Source organism: Mustela lutreola, chromosome 5 (genome assembly GCF_030435805.1).
Source record: "Mustela lutreola isolate mMusLut2 chromosome 5, mMusLut2.pri, whole genome shotgun sequence".
Lineage (NCBI taxonomy): Eukaryota > Metazoa > Chordata > Mammalia > Carnivora > Mustelidae > Mustela > Mustela lutreola.
Window position 1 is genome coordinate 25,658,498 of NC_081294.1, and position 17,114 is coordinate 25,675,611.

The following is a 17,114-nucleotide window of genomic DNA, read 5'->3' on the forward strand; positions in this document are numbered from 1 at the left end:
AAAGCTCCTGAACATCCTAATGCCAAGTGCATAGGATTTAAAGATAAATAAGTGACTTCTGCCCTCCCTAACTTCAGACAAATAAAAAGTAATCATTGGAACACTGGGCAAACGGTGCCATAAATACTAGAGGTGGACAGAAGATCGTACAAAGAATGCACCAGCTCCTGCAGTCCTCACGACTCTGTTAGCGGCTATCAGCGTTCTCATGTCACAGATGAGGAACCCAAGCTGGCCAAGGTTAAGTGAGGTGGGACTGGAGCCTCAGTCGGCCTGATCAGAATCGTGTTCCTCACTACAGTCCAACTGCCTCTGCCGGCTGGCCACAGCCATCTCCAGGACTCTGCCTCCCGGCCTTCCACAGACTCTTCCACGGACTGAGCTGTCACTTCTTTCGCTGTATTCCAGCACCACGAATCCAGGAGAGAACCCACGGCCTCGGTCTTCCCAGAGCAGCAGGCGCGGAGCACAGCACAAGCTGTAACAGAGAGAGCCGTGTGCAAGCTGCTGCGTTTGGAGAAGGACAGGCGACAGGCTGATGGGAGCAGAGCAGGGGCATCCAGCCACATTCGGACGGGGTCAGAGAGACTGCTACTCTCAGGAAGTGTCATTTATCCTGAGCCCTGGAAATCAGCAGAAATGAGTTCTAGGCCAAATAACCACTCTCCGGCTGCTCTTCCACAAGTCTCCTTTCGGACAGGGTCCTCCTCCCTCCTCACAAGACCTGTGTTCCCTCGTAAGCTCGCCCACCCACGGCACTTCCAGCAACAGACAGGATGAGCCCCAGTGACTCGCTACTCCAGGTCCCTCTTCAGCGCTCCAGGCCTGGACACCCCAACAGCCGCCTGGCCACCTGCACTGGAATGTTCCTAACATCCCCCAAATTCACATTTCAAAATCAGCTCATCACTTCCCCGCTCTCCCCCAGCCTGTCCATCTTCCTCTGGGCTCTGATTCGATGGTCAGTCGCATCAGCTGACACCCAGGAGTCCTTCCTTCCTTCCTTTTTTAAAAAAGGTGTTTATTTAAATTCCAGTTAGTGAACATGCAGTGTAATATTAGTGTCAGGTGTACAATACAGTGGTTCTACACTTCCATACAACGCACACTGTTCACCACAAGTGCCCTCCTTTGTCCCCATCACCCATTTCACCCGCACGCCTCCCTTCACCCAGGAGTCATTCTTTTTTTTCCCAGGAGTCCTAACTACTCCCTGGCCCTCCTATCCTGTCTGCTCGGCTTTATCGATCGCTCCAGAATCCGTCCACATCGGCCCATCCCCGCTGCCGCTCTTACTTTCAGCCACCATCACCTCTCACCTTGCACACTGCCGTGACCACAGCCACCCTGCCACCATCTAGCCCCCAGGGCGGCCACGGGCCGGTCAATCCATTATCTACGCGAAGTTCAAGACCCCTGTGAAGCTCTCTCTGGTCCACCCTCCCTCCAGTAGCGCAACAATCTTTTACCTTGTCTGCCTCCCCAACCAGCGACACAAACTGGAGGCTGAGGCCACACCTATGTGTATTTTTTAAAAATTTTACTTTTGTATTTAAAATTAGTTAATTAACATATAGTGTATTATTAGTTTCAGAGGTAGAGTTCAATGATTCATCAGCTGTGTACAACACCCAGTGCTCATCACATCACCTAGCCCATCACCCAGCTACCCCATCCCCCACTTCCCCTCCAGCAACCCTCAGGTTCTTATGATTGAGTCTCTTATGTTTTGTCTCCCTCTCTGATCTCGTCCTGTTTCACTTTTCCCCTCCCTTCCCTTTATGCTCCTCAGTTTTGTACTTTTTACCCTCGGATAGTAAACCATCAATAAAAGTGTACTGAAAGAATATGTACACAAAAACATACAAAGACACAAATAATCCTTGATCCTGGTAATATTCTTTAATCCTAAGCATAGTTCTTGACAGATTTTTTTAATAAACAGCTCTATTAAAAATCACTACCAGGGGACCTGAGTGGCTCAGTTGTTAAGTGTCTGCCTTCGGCTCAGGTCATGATCCCAGGGTCCTGGGATCAAGCCCCGCATCAGGCTCCCTGCTCAATGGGAAGCCTGCTTCTCCCTCTCCCACTCCCTCTGTGTGTTCTCTCTCTATGCCTCTCTCTGCCAAAAAAAAAAAAAAAAAATTAAAATCACTACCTGAGTACATGACTAGTGCCAAGGATTACTGAACCCTTATCACACATCTCACGGGCTTTGTGAAATGCATTCTAGCCCCATCAGTGGGGCTGGCACATGTTCAAAGCCAGACTTTACTTATTTTTTTTTTTTAAGATTTTATTGATTTGACAGAGAGAGACACAGTGAGAGAGGGAACATAAGCAGGGGGAGTGGGAGGGGAAGAAGCAGGCTTCCTGCTGAGCAAGGAAGGCCGATGAGGGGCTCGATCCGAGGACTCTGGGATCATGACCTGAGCAGAAGGCAGATGCTTAATGACTGAGCCACCCAGGCGCCCCTCAAAGCCAGACTTTAAATATGAAGCCTCGTCACTGAAGACAGAGACTAGAAGCTAAATCAATCTACCCCCAGTCCAGTTCTAGGGAGCTAGAAACCAAGACAGGATTTGTTTCCCGGAGCTAATTCCTAGGACTGCTGGCCCGCTCCTGGCCAGAGGGCTCACTCCCTTCGGAGCCAGCCTGACTAGCAGGCTCATTGCCCTCTGAAACCAAGACCAGGTAACAGCTTTCCCGTTAACCACAGCTCCACTCCACTAACTATACCCTGTCTTTAGCGTACAAACAACAATTACCCTGGCCAGAAAACAGAAGCCAGGGAAGCAGACATGCAGTAAGAGGCGACCTGACAATCTGTCTGGACTCCAAGCAACAGACCACAGACTGAGCCGTTCCGGTATCTGGTCTTTGAGGACTCTGCTATTTACTCATCATGCAAATCAGTTCTCAGCCTCAGTAAGTGTTCATGGCATACGGCTAGCTGGGAACTCTCAAAGACATTTCAGACTAATCATCTATTATCCATGCGACGCCTGGGTGGCTCAGCCGGTGAAGCGTCTGCCTTTGACTTTGGTCGGGATCTCAGGGTTCTGGGATCAAGCCCAGTGTGGGACACCCTGCTCAACAGGAGACTGCTTCTCCCCCTGCTTGTGTTCTCTCGCTTCTACACCCTCTCAAATAAATAATAACATATTTAAAAAAAAAAAAAAAAGCACATCTATTATCAAAATACAGATCTAACTTAAGCACAAAAATATATAATTTACTGGAGATTTTAGTACATCCACTTTCATATGCCCTATATAATTTATCTTGGTAATGATCCTATAAAGTATTCTCATCCCCACTTTACAGATAAGGCCACTAAAGCTCCAAGAGGGTAAATCATGTGCCAGGGCTCATATAGCTAAACAGGTGATGAAGCCAGGACTTTTTCTCAGGAGTTCCAACACCTGAGAAAGTTTAAAACACAAGTTTAGTACTTCTGGGTTTTACTCCATTTTTGTAAAAGTTGTACTAAGACCTAATTCAGGGGCGCTTGGCAGGCTTAGTCAGTAAAGCCCTGGACTCTTGATCTCAGGACTGTGAGCTCAAAGCTCCACATTGGGCATAGAACTTACTTTAAAAAACAAACAAACAAAAACACAAAGATAAATTCATACACCCTACAGGTCACCTACTTAAAGTGCACAATTCAGGGTGCCTGGGTGGCTCAGTAGGTTAATCATCTGTCTTCGGTTCAGGTTCCCAGTACTCTGGGATCAAGCCCCACACTGGGATCCCTGCTTAGGAGGGAGCCTGCTTCCCTTTCTCCCTCTGCCATTCCCTCTGCTTGTGCTCTCTGGCTCTATTCCTCTGTCAAATAAATAAATAAAATCTTTAAAAACTAAAGTGCACAGGGCGCCTGGGTGGGTCAGTGGGTTAAGCCGCTGCCTTCGGCTCAGGTCATGATCTCAGGGTCCTGGGATGGAGTCCCGCATCGGGCTCTCTGCTCAGCAGGGAGCCTGCTTCCCTCTCTCTCTCTGCCTGCCTCTACATCTACTTGTGATTTCTCTCTGTCAAATAAATAAATAAAAATCTTAAAAAAAATAAAATAAAATAAAATAAAATAAAGTGCACAATTCAATGGTGTTTAGTATATTCAGAGTTGTACTATAGTTGTACAACAACTATAACCACAACCAATTTTAGAGTATTTTCATCACACCTAAAAGAAACATGGTACTCATCAGCATAGTACTATTAGCATTCTCCCTGATGCCAACCCTCCAACCCCACTCCTAGCCCTAGGTAACTACCGATCTTAAACTTTTTTCCTGGGGCGTATGGGTGGCTCAGTCATTGGGCATCTGCCTTCGGCTCAGGTCATGATCCCAGGCAATGCCCATGAGCCCCACATCAGGACGCCTGCTCAGCAGGGAGCCTGCTTCTCCCTCCCCCACTCCTCCTGCTTGTCTGTCAAATAAATGAATAAAATCTAAAAATAAAACTTTTTCCCTATTACAAAATAATATCATCAAGTACCCTTTCAATTCTAACAAGTGTTCAGGACAGGGAAACAGGAAATAGCCTCTATTAGTGCATTACCCTAAGAACTGAGAAATACTCATGTGCCCATTCTAAATCCTTTCTTGCATATTTAGACTGCTTTTTTTCCCCTTACCTCAGATTTTTTTAAAAGGAAGAAAGTAACTGCTCACTAAGGCTCAAATTAAATCCCTCAGTCTAGTATGACAGTTCCTCATTCACTGAATGGCAGTGAAAGTATTACTCATTCATGCTTTTCTTTTTTTTTTAATTAACAAATAATGTATTGTTTGCCCCAGGGGTACAGATCTGTGAATCATCAGGCTTACACATTTCACAGCACTCACCATAGCACATACCCTCCCCAACGTCCATAACCCAACCATTCCGTTCCTACCCCCTAATCCCCAGCAGTAGCTGGTGGGAGCATCATTCTGAGGCTCTTTTTTTATTTCTGCTGGAGAGTGATTTGGATGGCTGAGGTGCAGAGCTGTGGTCGGCCGTGAGTGTGGTTGCTGGTCTTTATGCCCCAGCAGTCATCTGTTAAAGTGATTCCTGTCAAGAAGCATGAATGACTCTTAATCTCAAGAATCATCTCAAGTGAATCTCAAACGAATAAATAAAATATTTTTAAAAAAAGATTTATTTGAGGGAGAGGGAGGGCATGTGCAAGGGTGGGGGTGGGGAGTGGGCAGAGGGAGAGAGAATCTCAAGCAGACTCCATGCTGAGCGCAGAGCCTGCCGCGGTGCTCCACTCGGGACTCAACCCAACCACCCAGAGATCATGACCAGCACCGCAAGCAACAGTCCAACACAACCGACTGTGCCACCCAGCGTCCCTTTGTGCAAACAGGTTTGAAAGCACTTGCCTAAGCCAACTGTATGAATCAGAAAATGAGCCAAAGAGCTAAAGGGGGCTCCCTCAAAGTCACACAGAAATGAGCAGAGCACTGGCCTCCCAAATGCAAGCTAACACTCTTTCAACAAAGCAGAAGAAAAAAGGAATCTGCAGTGAGTCTGGAAAAGGTGTTAACATTTGGGGAGGAGGCAGGTGGACAGGAGGACTCTTAAATAGGAAAATGACACATGAAGGCTGCACCCAGCAGGAGCCTGGCTGAGGTGTGCAGGGTGACTCGGGTAGAGGGAGAGACCAGCTGAGCAGCTGTAGTCTACGGTTCCTAGCACACGAGATGCTAGCAGGGCAGGTAGAATGAATAGAAATACAGACAGACAAGCAAAAAGGCCACTCACAAGGGAACCCCGGAAACTGTTTGGAGTACAACTGGCTGGCCGGGGAAAGAAGGGGTCGCTGGCAGCAGCGGGGAAGGCTAATTTTGAAAGAAAAAAGCCACGGGATCCCTGGGTGGCTCAGTTGGTTAAGCGTCTGCCTTCGGTTCAGGTTTGGGATGGAGCCTGGCATCAGGCTCCTTGCTCAGCCAGGAGCCTGCTTCTCCCTCTGCCTGTTACTCCCTCTACATGTGGACTCTATCTCTCCCTCTCGAACACATAAATGAAATCTTAAAAATAGATAAATAAAAAGAAGAAAGCCGAACTGGAATGATGGGAGCCTCCTGTGACAATAAAGCCCAGGACATAATATGCTGCCCAAACCCCAGGTTGTCCTGGACATCCCCAAGACAAGAGAAAACATTATAAGAAGAGGACAGAGTAGGAATCCATGGAAGAGCTCACTGAAAAAGAAAGCTGTGCAGGAGGGGAGGCCCTCTGGGTGGACCAAGAAAGGCACCCGCTGCAGGTAGGACACAGTCCTGCAAAAAGGCCAGCACCCCTGGCTCTGGACACAAGCCTCTGAGAATGCAAGGGAAGAACAATGCTACGGGGGCGCCTCGGTGGCTCAGTGGGTTAAAGCCTCTGCCTTCGGCTCAGGTCATGATCCCAGGGTTCTGGGATCGAGCCCCATATCGGTCTCTCTGCTCCGCGGGGAACCTGCTTCTTCCTCTCTGTCTGCCTGCCTCTCTGCCTACTTGGATCTCTGTCAAATAAATAAATAAAATCTTTTAAAAAATGATTAAAAAAAAAAAAAGAACAATGCTACAGGGGAATGGAGGAAATCTTGCCACTATGGGGACCTGCACTGGTGGCCCAAACAACATGCAAACACACACACTGTGGCAGCTTCTGGGGTAAAGAGTAGTAACAACCACAGTTCACGCTTAATGAGCGTTTGCTACATGTTGGGTACTGTGTTAATAACTTTCTGTGGATTGCCTCAATTAAGACTAACAACAAGAGCCCCTGGGAGCCTCAGTTGGTTAAGTGTCTGCCTTCAGCTCAGCCCATGTTCCTGGGCTCCCTGCTTATTGGGGAGCCCTGTTTCTCCCTCTCCCTGCTGCTCCCCTTGCTTGTGCTCTGTCAAATAAATAAATAAAATCTTAAAAAAAAAAGACAACAATCTTAAAAAGGAACTAAATACTACTATTTTTTTTTTTTTTTTGTCATTTCATAGATGAGGAAACCGAGGCTCAGAAAAGGCAAATACCCAGACCAAATCCACACAGCAAGCAGCAGGGCTCTAATTCCAAAGCCGTGCTCCTAACAAGCACATGGCGTTGCAAGTAAAGAGGGCAGCACTGGAATGTGTGCGAGTGCTAGAGAAGGTAGCAGGTGGCAACTGCGGGGCTGTCCAAATCTCATCATTTCAGTTAACTGATGTGACGAACAGCAGCTGCAAAAACACATGGCCTTGCCTTCTGTGCACCACCCGCCCCCCTCCAACTGCTACATAAATACTAGGTCAGCTGAATAGCCAGTGAGGAGCTCAAAGCTTCGGAGCAGGAGCTTCTCCAGGGCCCCAGAGCAGGAGGAACCAGGGGCAAAGGAGAAGATGCCCGCAGCCTCACAAAGGGCCAGACTGACTTGACGGTAAAGGAGCAATCACAGCAGAAAACAATCCTGCGTGTCCAAGCAGCAGCCCTCGGATTCCTCTGTTCAGGACTCAGCTCCAACGCACCCCCAGCATGCCTTACGTAAGGTATGAGACAGATGCTCTGACCACCTGGTCCCGACATGCTGTGCGCCTCTCGCTGGCGCTCCTGCCTGCCCACTGCAACACCCCCTCCTCCCCACACTAGCACCCCCTCTCACACTGCCCTTTCCGAGTCCTCCACAGCCTTCAGATGAGGCCGGATGCTACCGCGGGTTTCGCAGAGGCCTTCTGTGCGCTCCTCCTCCGTAACCAGGCAGCACCCACCTCTGGGCACTAGGGCCCTCTGCGGACCTGCTGTCTCTCCCACAGGGTAGGAGCCTCCTGAGAGCACAGACTGTTTTTCTGCATTCCTAATTCCGACACAGAGCAAATGGTAGCTCCACAATCAGTAATTCTCCCAATTCAAGTTCATACTACTACTGACTGCATCTAGCTGTTGCTGCGGATCCCCTGGTGACTGGTCCTGAGCTGCGTAGACACGGTTATTTCTTCCCATGTTCAAAATAGGCCTGCCGGGAGGACAGTCATCCCCTGGTACAGGGGAAGGAGAAACTATGAGATGTAAATATCACACTGGGGAGTAGATCTCAAGAGATTAAAGCAAAACAGGAATTACAGCCAAAAACCGGGCTCACTCCCTTTAAGGTATCCTCAGGAATTTTAGAACTCTCTTATTGAGAAAAGCAAAAAGCCCAGCAGCTCAGGACCATTGTCTGAAACAGGGGGTGGCAATCTGTCAAAGGGAAAGGTAGACTGGGGTGTCTGCCTGGCTCAGTTGGTACAGCATGCAACTCTGAATCTGGGGGCTCTGAGTGGGAGCTCCATACTGGCTGTAGCGATTACTTAAAAATAAAATCTTAGGGGTGCCTGGGTGGCAATTTGATTTTACTTACTCATATCTTAAGTAAATCATTGAGCAGACATGCTAAATGGACAAAATTTGGCCTACGCACCCGGGTGGCTCAGTTGGTTAAGCGGCTGCCTTCGGCTTGGGTCATGATTCCAGGGTCCTGGGATCGAGTCCCACATCAGGCTCCCTGTCAGCAGAGAGCCTGCTTCTCTCTCTCCCCCTCTCCCTGCTGTTCTGCTTACTTGTGCTCTCTCTCTCTCTAGCTCTCTGTCAAATAAACAAATAAAATACATTAAAAAAAAAAAAAAGAAAGAAAGAAAGAAAGAAATGAGGGGCAATTGGGGCACCTAACTGGCTCAGTCAGGAGAGCCAGAACTCTTATCTTAGGGCTACGCGTTCAAGCCCCATGTTGGGGACAGAGGTTACTTAAAAGGAAAAAAAAAAAAAAAAAAAAAAAAAGGAAATGAAGGAAGAGGGAAAACGGGTCCACAGAATGAAACTAGCAAAATGTCAAAGGCCAAATATTAACAATGAAAAAAGTCAACAAGTAAGTGCTCTCATTAGGTTGGAATTTTAAGTATAATCAAATCATTCTCAAATGTATAAAGGAACAAAGAAAAGAGGAAAAGAAACTTTTAGAGATAGTGAAAAATACTCTAAGAAAGAGTTACCACACAGTGAACTTTCCAGTCATGATACCATGGCAACAACCCCAACAACTAAATATATCACTTTCATTGGTACCTTGGCTGGGAAAGATTTCTGTATTCTAAGATTAATGATTAAGCACTTTCTGAAGCCATCCAAATGGCCCTGACCCACAACTTCTGAACAATTACAGTAGCCCACATCTACTGAAGCCCAACCATGCGCCGAATACTCTAAGGATTCGCATAATCACATTTAATGTGCACACCAGTTCATACCTACGTATCAGATGGTATTATTCTTCTCATTTTCCAGGAAGAAATACAACCAAGGCTTAAAGGACTGCCCTCAGTCCTTTTTGCTCTCCTGGAGTTTGCTCTCCCTTGAGTTGCACCCTGGAGGCAAGTAGAGGACACTATGGAAAGGAGGAGGCCCTGTGGTCCTTCCAGCTCTTGGGCAGCTTCACTCCTTTTCAGAGCCCCTCTCCATTTTTACCTCCCCTCCTCATTCTCCCAAAGCAACAGAAGATGAGAATTATTCCACGAGTGGCTCACTCGCTAAGCAGCTGCCTTTGGCTCAGGTCATTATCCCAGGGTCCTGGGATGGAGCCTGGCGTCCAACTCCCTGCTCAGTGGGAAGCCTGCTTCTCCCTCTCCCTGCTTGTGTTCCCTCTCTCGCTGTCTCTCTGTCAAATAAAGAAATAAAATCTTAAAAAAAAAAAAAAGAATTATAGTTCAATGTTACCTCCCAACCTCTCTCAAGAGGTTTATTTTATTTTTTATTTTTTAAGATTTTACTTATTTGACAGAAAGAGAGAGAGAGAGAGCACAAGTAGGCAGAGTGGCAGGCAGAGGGAGAAGAGAAATGGGCTGCACGGCCTGGGATCATGACCTGAGCAGAAGGCAGATGCCCAGCCAACTGAGCCACCCAAGAACCCCTCAAGAGGTTTATTTTAAATGATTCATTAAACTGCAAACCCAGTGTTTGGGTCAGAAGTCACAAGCGTAACGCAGGAGACACTAAGGGTGGTTTCCTGCTAGGAAAACAACTCAAGGTGCACGCTCTACCGGGAGGGGTCGGCAGTACTACCTTCAAAGCTGACAACCACATTCAGGTTACACATCTTCACAGATATTATGCTTGAAACCATAAGGTACACCCACGGACAAAGCAAGAACATACTAAACAGTGTAACTAACTGCTTTGGTTAAGGTAGCATAACTGACGGTGATTTTATTTTTCTAACTTCTGATGTTTAAAACTTTGCTATATTGTCTTTTTTTAATATTGTCTTTATCATAAAAATAAATATACATCTTTTAAGGTGATTAAAATGAAGCTTTGGGGGCACCTGGGTGGCAGAGCCGGGTGGGCATCCAACTGCTGGTTTCAGCTTGGGCTGGGATCTTGGGGTAGTGGGATCCAGCCCCACATCAGGCTCCACACTCAGCGAGGAGTCAGCTTGGGTTTTTCTCTCTCCCTCTGCCCCTCCCTGCCTACGCAGGCACATGTGCTCTCTCTCTAAAATAAATAAATTAAGAAAGAAAAAAAAAAAGCTTTGGTTGGAGCACCTGGGTTGCTCAGCTGGTTAAGCAACCCACTCAATTTTGGCTCAGGTCATGATCTCAGGGTCATGAGATCAAGCTGCACCATGCATGGAGCCTGCTTGGGATTCTCTCTCTCTCTGCCCCTCACCCTCACCCCCACCCCAAACATAAGGAAAATTAAAAAAAAAAAAATTAAAAGCTTTAGCCTCTGAAAAATCAAATTCTCACTAAGGAACACTGTCACAAAAGATAGTTTAATGTGGAAGTCTTCCAAGAATATCAAACATCCTGTTAAAGATGTTCCGAGAAAAATCTAGAACTTTAAATTTTAAGTATGGGTTGTCCTCAGCCTAAGCTATTGATGGCAGCCCTGGTTTTAACATCAGAGGGAAGTAGGGTGCAGAAGAGCATCGGGTTCTAAGACCGAGGGTGCCTGTATGGCAGCTGCTTGATCAGACTGCAGGAAGTGTCTCTTGATATAGCCTCATGACATCTTCTGATGCTCCATCTGCAGAAGTTGAGTAGTACTGGAGAGGATCCAGGGAGATGCCGCAGGAAGCACATGCAGGAGAGAAAAAGAGGAAGCTTTGGAGAGATCATCAGGCTAAAGCCACAGCTAAGAAAGTGATCATTTTAGGAAGAACTTTTGATGTCCCTTTTTTTCTTTTTTTGATGTCCTTTAAATCGCTGTCAGTGACCTCTGAGCTCCAGGAGAAAACTCTTCCATCAGAAAAATTAGTTTGGAGTGGAAAAAAGTTAGAGTCTTTAAAAAAGTGATGGATCTAGAGTTTGCTTTTAAAGGCATTTTTTATTGCTAGGTCTGAGCAAAGAAGTCTGTTTTAGGACAAAGCAACGCCTTCTAGTCACGGATCCATCTAAGTCATCAAAGTCAGTGATCCAACATAGTAGTGTTCCACCAAAAAACAATCTCAATCATTTCATCTGCTCTGTAGCCCCAGCATCTAGAATAGTGCCTGGTACCAGCAGGTGCTAAGTAAATATCTGCTGAATGAATTAGCTGTATCTCCAAGAGGCCCTGTATTCGCTCACAGTCACCTGCTGGAGAAGCTAACAGGAACCAAGAAGGAAACTGCCACTAGAGACCATGAATGAGAAAGCACTTTAGTGTGTAAATGCCAGTCAGGACTACAAGCATGTTTCACTAATATTAGTTTCACTAATATTACCGCATTCATAAGTTCAAGGAGAGAAGAACAGCCCTGGAGTGAGACTGTGCGAGTTTAAATTCTGGCACCACCTCTTGTCAGCTGTGACCCCGAGCAAGGTACTACACTGGGTCTCTCCACATCTAAACACACAAAAGGAAGTAACAGTATCCACTGCATATGAGAGTTGAAAGGATGAAATGAGATAACACAGTTCCTGGGACACAGAAGTGCCTAATAAATATTAGTAATTATTCACTGTATTATTTTGATATAAACCCCCAGCTATTATCTCTTGGAAAAACACAAGATCATAGATCAGTTCACTTCTCTCCATGAAAAGATAGGGCCATAAATGAAGATTAGGCAATCAAATACATTCTTTTCCCTGAGGGATAAATGAAAAGAAAACATAAGTTCTTAAATCTGGATTTTGTTTTTTTACCCTTCCTCAATCTTTGTTTCTTTTTTTTTTTTTTTAAGATTTTATTTATTGATTGATCGAGACACAAAAAGAGAGGGAACACAAGCAGGGGGAGAGGGAGAAGCAGGCTTCCCGCAGAGCAGGGAGTCCGATGTGGGGCTCAACCCCAGAATCCTGGGATCAGGTCCTGAGCTGAAGACAGACACTCAACAACTGAATCACCCAGGCACCCCAACAATCTTCGTTTCTTTTCTTGCTTTTTCTTCTCACATATACAAAGAATCCATTTCCCAAGCTCCTGTGGGCCTGTCTGAGCCACAGACAGTGCTAGCTCCGGAGACAGTTCTTATCTCTGGACTGCAATACTCCTGTGGCGCTGGGTAGGACACTTAACCTTGCAGGGCCTCATTTCCATATCTGTATTACAGTGGAAGAGTACAGTGGTGAAGTAGATTATCTTTAAATTTTCTCCCAAATCTAAAAATCTACAAATAGGGGATGCGCTGGCTCAGTTGGTAAAACATGCAACTCTTGACCTCGAGCTTGAGCCCCATGATAAATGATGATAAATAAACTTAAAAAAAATCACAGAGCATCTGGGTGGCTCAGCCAGTTAAGCGTCTGACTCTTGATTTCAGCTCAGATCATGATCTCAGGGTCAGGAGATCAAGCCCCAGGTCAGGCTCCACACTGGGTGTGCCGCCTGCTTGAGACTCTCTCTCCCTCTGCCCATCCCCCAACCCTCTCACGTGCATGCACACATTCTCTCTCTCAAAATAAATAAAACCCTTAAAAAAAAAATCACACTGCTTTCTTTGGTTCTTTGTGCCACCTAATGTCTCCCCATCACAGTGGGTGTTTCTGTTGTGGAAAACAGATATAAGTTAAAATGAAATTATAGGCTAACAACAGATATGGAAAGACATTTACAATACAAATTTCTGCTGAAAAGGCAGATTACAAAATAATATGATTTGCAGTATTAAACCTATTTTACAAAAACATATGCATACACCTACACACATATCTGACAGGGTATACTCTGAGTTACTTACAATTTTTCTTTAAAAAATTCTTTGAAAATCTATATTTTCTTATTTTTCTACAATGAACACTTACAGCTTCTGAAATAATAATTCAAACAAGTGTTTTATTTAGCAAGAAAAATGGATCTGTCTTCCAAACTCTAATCTAATGCCTCCCTGAAGGGGAGCTCAGCACCTAGCGTCCCCTTGCATAGACGCACAATGTCCTTTGCACTGCTTGTCTGGGACTAAGCTGGGATGGTGATGCTGAGATGTTTCTAGAGGTAGTCAGAGATGGCTGGTACCACCAAGAAAGACCCAGCTCTCTCCCTCCCATTCACCTCGATTTCCAGAGCCATTGGCTTCCACCTTACAAGCTCTACTGATTTGTAACCCTCTGGTCAGAGTTCAGAAAACATGTCCAAAGGCCCTAAACTACAGTTCAGGATTTTAATGTGCACATTCACAGACACAGGATCAATGACAGATGTCAATCCTCTCTAATCACAGAGGAAAAATAAGTCATTGTCTTTAAAAACATCCTCTTCAACTACTTTACCCAGTAAAGCCCTACTGTTTCTAACACAAAGTGCTGACTCTTGACAGACTCTGGTGTACTTAAGAAAACCACTGTTGAGCCTTCCAAGATCTGATCAGCCAAGAACAAGCTGATCACCAGGCACAGGTATCACTGTATCGTAAGGTGTGAAGACTGTTCTGGCAGCTCAGTGATGTACCAGCAGAAAGGCACCCGAGAAACCTTCGATTTTCCGGCTAACAAAAGCAAACCACATGCAGAGAAGTGACAAGAAGACATACACCAAACGCAGTAAAGATGAAAGCAGTATGAAGGAAAGGAGTAGAAACATGACAGTCCAGAGAAGTGTTCTGAGGAACTCCTCCTACTGAGTGAGCCAAGAAGTTGTCAGACTCCGTATTCTCAGAGGTATAAGCTACACCTCAAAGGTGTTCACGTGGAAGTTTCCAAAGGCTATACATTTAAAAACAAACTGCTTTCTCACCCCACTCATACCCTTATCTTTTAAGAACTATAAGCAATTTAGGTCAGAGCCCGTCCCTCAGTTCAAAATATTTTTAGAGACAGATTACAACAAAGAAATATAGTGCCTACACAGCACTATTTCATTGCAAGAAAACAAAACTGCCAACTATAAGGATGCGAAAAATGTGACCCTTTTGAGACTGAACCGCTCCCCTTCCCTAATTATCCCTCAAAGGAAATGTATCAGGCACTGTGGGCAAAGAGGAAAAACATGCCTAATTACAACATGTGCACTTGGTGGATGAAAAATTTGAACATTCTTGAACTCTGGCCACATTTCAGAAGACTTTCCATTTGTAGTTTAATCTCCCTGAACAGGAAAGGTTAAAGATCAGTTGTACTTCAGCAAGGGCTCAATCAAAAAAGACACAAAGAGACACCGACATTACTAACCCACAAGACAAGGGAAGCCTGTTGAAAATTCAAGATGACCCTGCCTCCTTATCAAGGATCTAAGGAGGAAGTGGTTTTTATTTTCAAATTAGGACTAAAAATAAAACCCATTACAAGAGTATTCTCAACTAGTGAAAACACACACATTGTGAACTTGAAGATGCGTGTATGAAGGCTTCAAGCCTCAGGTGGTCTTACAGAAACAGTCCCTGATCAAGACTGGGAAGGCAGCTGAAGACATGAGTTCGACAGTGCTCCTGCACATTGCTGCTTAAACTACTGGGGAGAGGAGCCGGAAAAACCTTCAGGAATCCAAAATAAGAATGCACCTCATTAGGCATCTGGATTGGGAACTATTGCTCAAGAAGTCCTCACGATGGCCTACAAGCTCTAACCTCTCCTACCTGGTTTCCGACGACTCTTGCCCTCACCTACTAGGCTTCTTCCTTCATGTTCTTCCAACACTCCAGACTTCCCTCCACCAGCACTACTCTTTCCTCAGACCCCAAACATCCTTCAAGTCTGCTCAAGCGCCACTGTGCCAAGGAGGAAAATGGTGCCTTTCCTTTTCCCCTGATAGTTAGCACCTTCTAATATAACCATGTCATTTACTTGTGTTTATTTTACTTATTGTCTACTCCCTTCTCCCTCAAATACGCGCCAGGGGAGCAGGGATCTCTTGTTTTGTTCACTGATGTATATCCCAAGGGTTCAGAACAATGTAGGAGCTCAAAAAAATATTTTATGAATGAATGAACTTGACCGTAAAACCCCAGGAGGAAGGCAAGAGGCGGTGAAATGAAAGGGGGAAGAAATGACAGAGGGGAATTCACAAGGGAGAGAGCAGCACTGCTTGCTGACGGGAGGCGGGAGGCCGTACACGGTATCCCGCCAGCGGCATCAAACGGCCCCTTTACAAGCACGCAGCTGAGACAGGCGAGCTCCGAAGACTGAACTGAGAAATTCCAAGGGCAGGGCAGACCCACCCAGGCGGCGGGCTCTGGGCAGGTCCCCACCGGGGCCCGGAGCACGCAGCCCTTCCGCTCCCGCGGTGCCCGGGACCCCAGCTCCACGCCAAGGCAGGCAGGGGCGGCCCGGGCCGCCAGCACCTACCCGGCTTGGGCCCCTTCATCTGGCCGCCGGCGACGGGGCCCGACTCTCGGGCACCTGCCTGCCCGCGCCGGAGGTCCCCATCTCAGCCCGCGCGAGATCCCAACGCGTCCCCCGAGGGCTTCACCCCGCCCGTCTTCCTTCCCGCACACGCACAGGAAGCGCCCGCGGCCCTCCCCGCAGCGGGGAGGGGGCTCCCGGCGCCCCTCGCCCCGGCAGCTCCAGCCCGACGCCCCGCCCGCGCGGCGCCCCCTCACCTCAGGGCGCACGTACGACACGAAAGAGGGCTTGGGCGCCTTGGTGCCGCCGCCACCGCCGACTACCCCTTTCCCCAGCATACCGCCGCCCTAGGAAGCAGCGACGCGAGGGAGCAGAGGCGGCCGCTCGGGATCCGCAGCGGCGGCGGCCACCAGCACTCGCGGCTGGGGCTCCGCCCATCCCCAGGGCCGCTGCGGCCGCGGCGACGCCCGCATCCGGCTCAGCCGCTGACACCGCTCGCCCCGCCCACTCCGCGCGCGGGCCCAGGGAGTCGGGAGCCCGTGGCCTGAGGCCACGCCCCCTCCGCTCGCGGCCGGCATCCGACGGGCAGAGATTCGTCTTCGGGGATAGGCTCCGCTCCGGCAAAGCCCGCCTCATGCGTCCTCTGATTGGGCAGAAGGCGCTGCCGGCCTAGCCCCGCGCCAAGCTACTTCTTGAATGAACCTGGAGAGATGTTTCCTCTGGCCAATCCAGAGAGTGTTTTTTCCGGACTCTCCGGCGATTGGAGAGCAAGAATGTCGCTGTCGTCCAACGATCCTACGGTCACCAAGTTGTGAGGTTCCCTGCTTGTGTGGTTCTCTTCCCTTGCTTACCTTTTTGGTTTAAAACTTTTTTTTTTTTTTTTAAAGATTTTATTTATTTATTTGACAGACAGATCACGAGTAGGCAGAGAGAGAGAGAGAGGAGGAAGCAGGCTCCCTGCTGAGCAGAGAGCCTGATGCGGGACTCGATCCCAGGACCCTGAGATCACGACCCGAGCTGAAGGCAGCGGCCTAACCCACTGAGCCACCCAGGCGCCCTGGTTTAAAACTTTGAAAAGTGTGGTGTATTGGAACCCGCTGTATGAGTTCCAGATCCACACTGATGACCTCCAGGTTTATTACTTTAAATGTAGGCAAAGATGAGACCAATCATTGTTAACAGATGCTTAGGAATAAGTTTGAATGATCATAAAAGGCCTGTCGACCTCATTTTCCCGCTGTTTTTTCGTCTCTTTGTGTTATAACAGAATAGCAAAAGCCCTTAAGAGACTTACTTTATCCACTTTCTTGAGTTACTGATAAAATCCTCATTTTTAGCGAAAGTTGCAAAGAAAATTCATTTTAATTTCACATTTGGTGCCAAGCATTGTGTTAGACACAAGTGAGTCAGACAGGACCCGCTCTCAAGAAAGTGAGTCTAG

The 17,114-nt window shown here is 47.2% G+C and overlaps 1 protein-coding gene across 2 annotated transcripts in view; it reads right to left on the reverse strand.

The window, feature by feature from the left end:
- The window catches only part of MTMR12 (myotubularin related protein 12), a 72,247-nt gene extending 56,084 nt beyond the window's left edge, over nucleotides 1-16,163 (reverse strand). The window contains exon 1 of one of the 2 annotated variants that reach the window (XR_009353732.1): nucleotides 15,931-16,163. Coding sequence is in view for 1 of the 2 variants with exons in the window: in XM_059173730.1 (XP_059029713.1) it covers nucleotides 15,931-16,011 (81 nt within the window). In the remaining variant the exon portion in view is untranslated. The remainder of the gene's footprint in view (nucleotides 1-15,930) is intronic. The other variant, XM_059173730.1, reaches the window with a different exon arrangement.
- Between the last annotated feature and the right edge of the window lie 951 nt (nucleotides 16,164-17,114).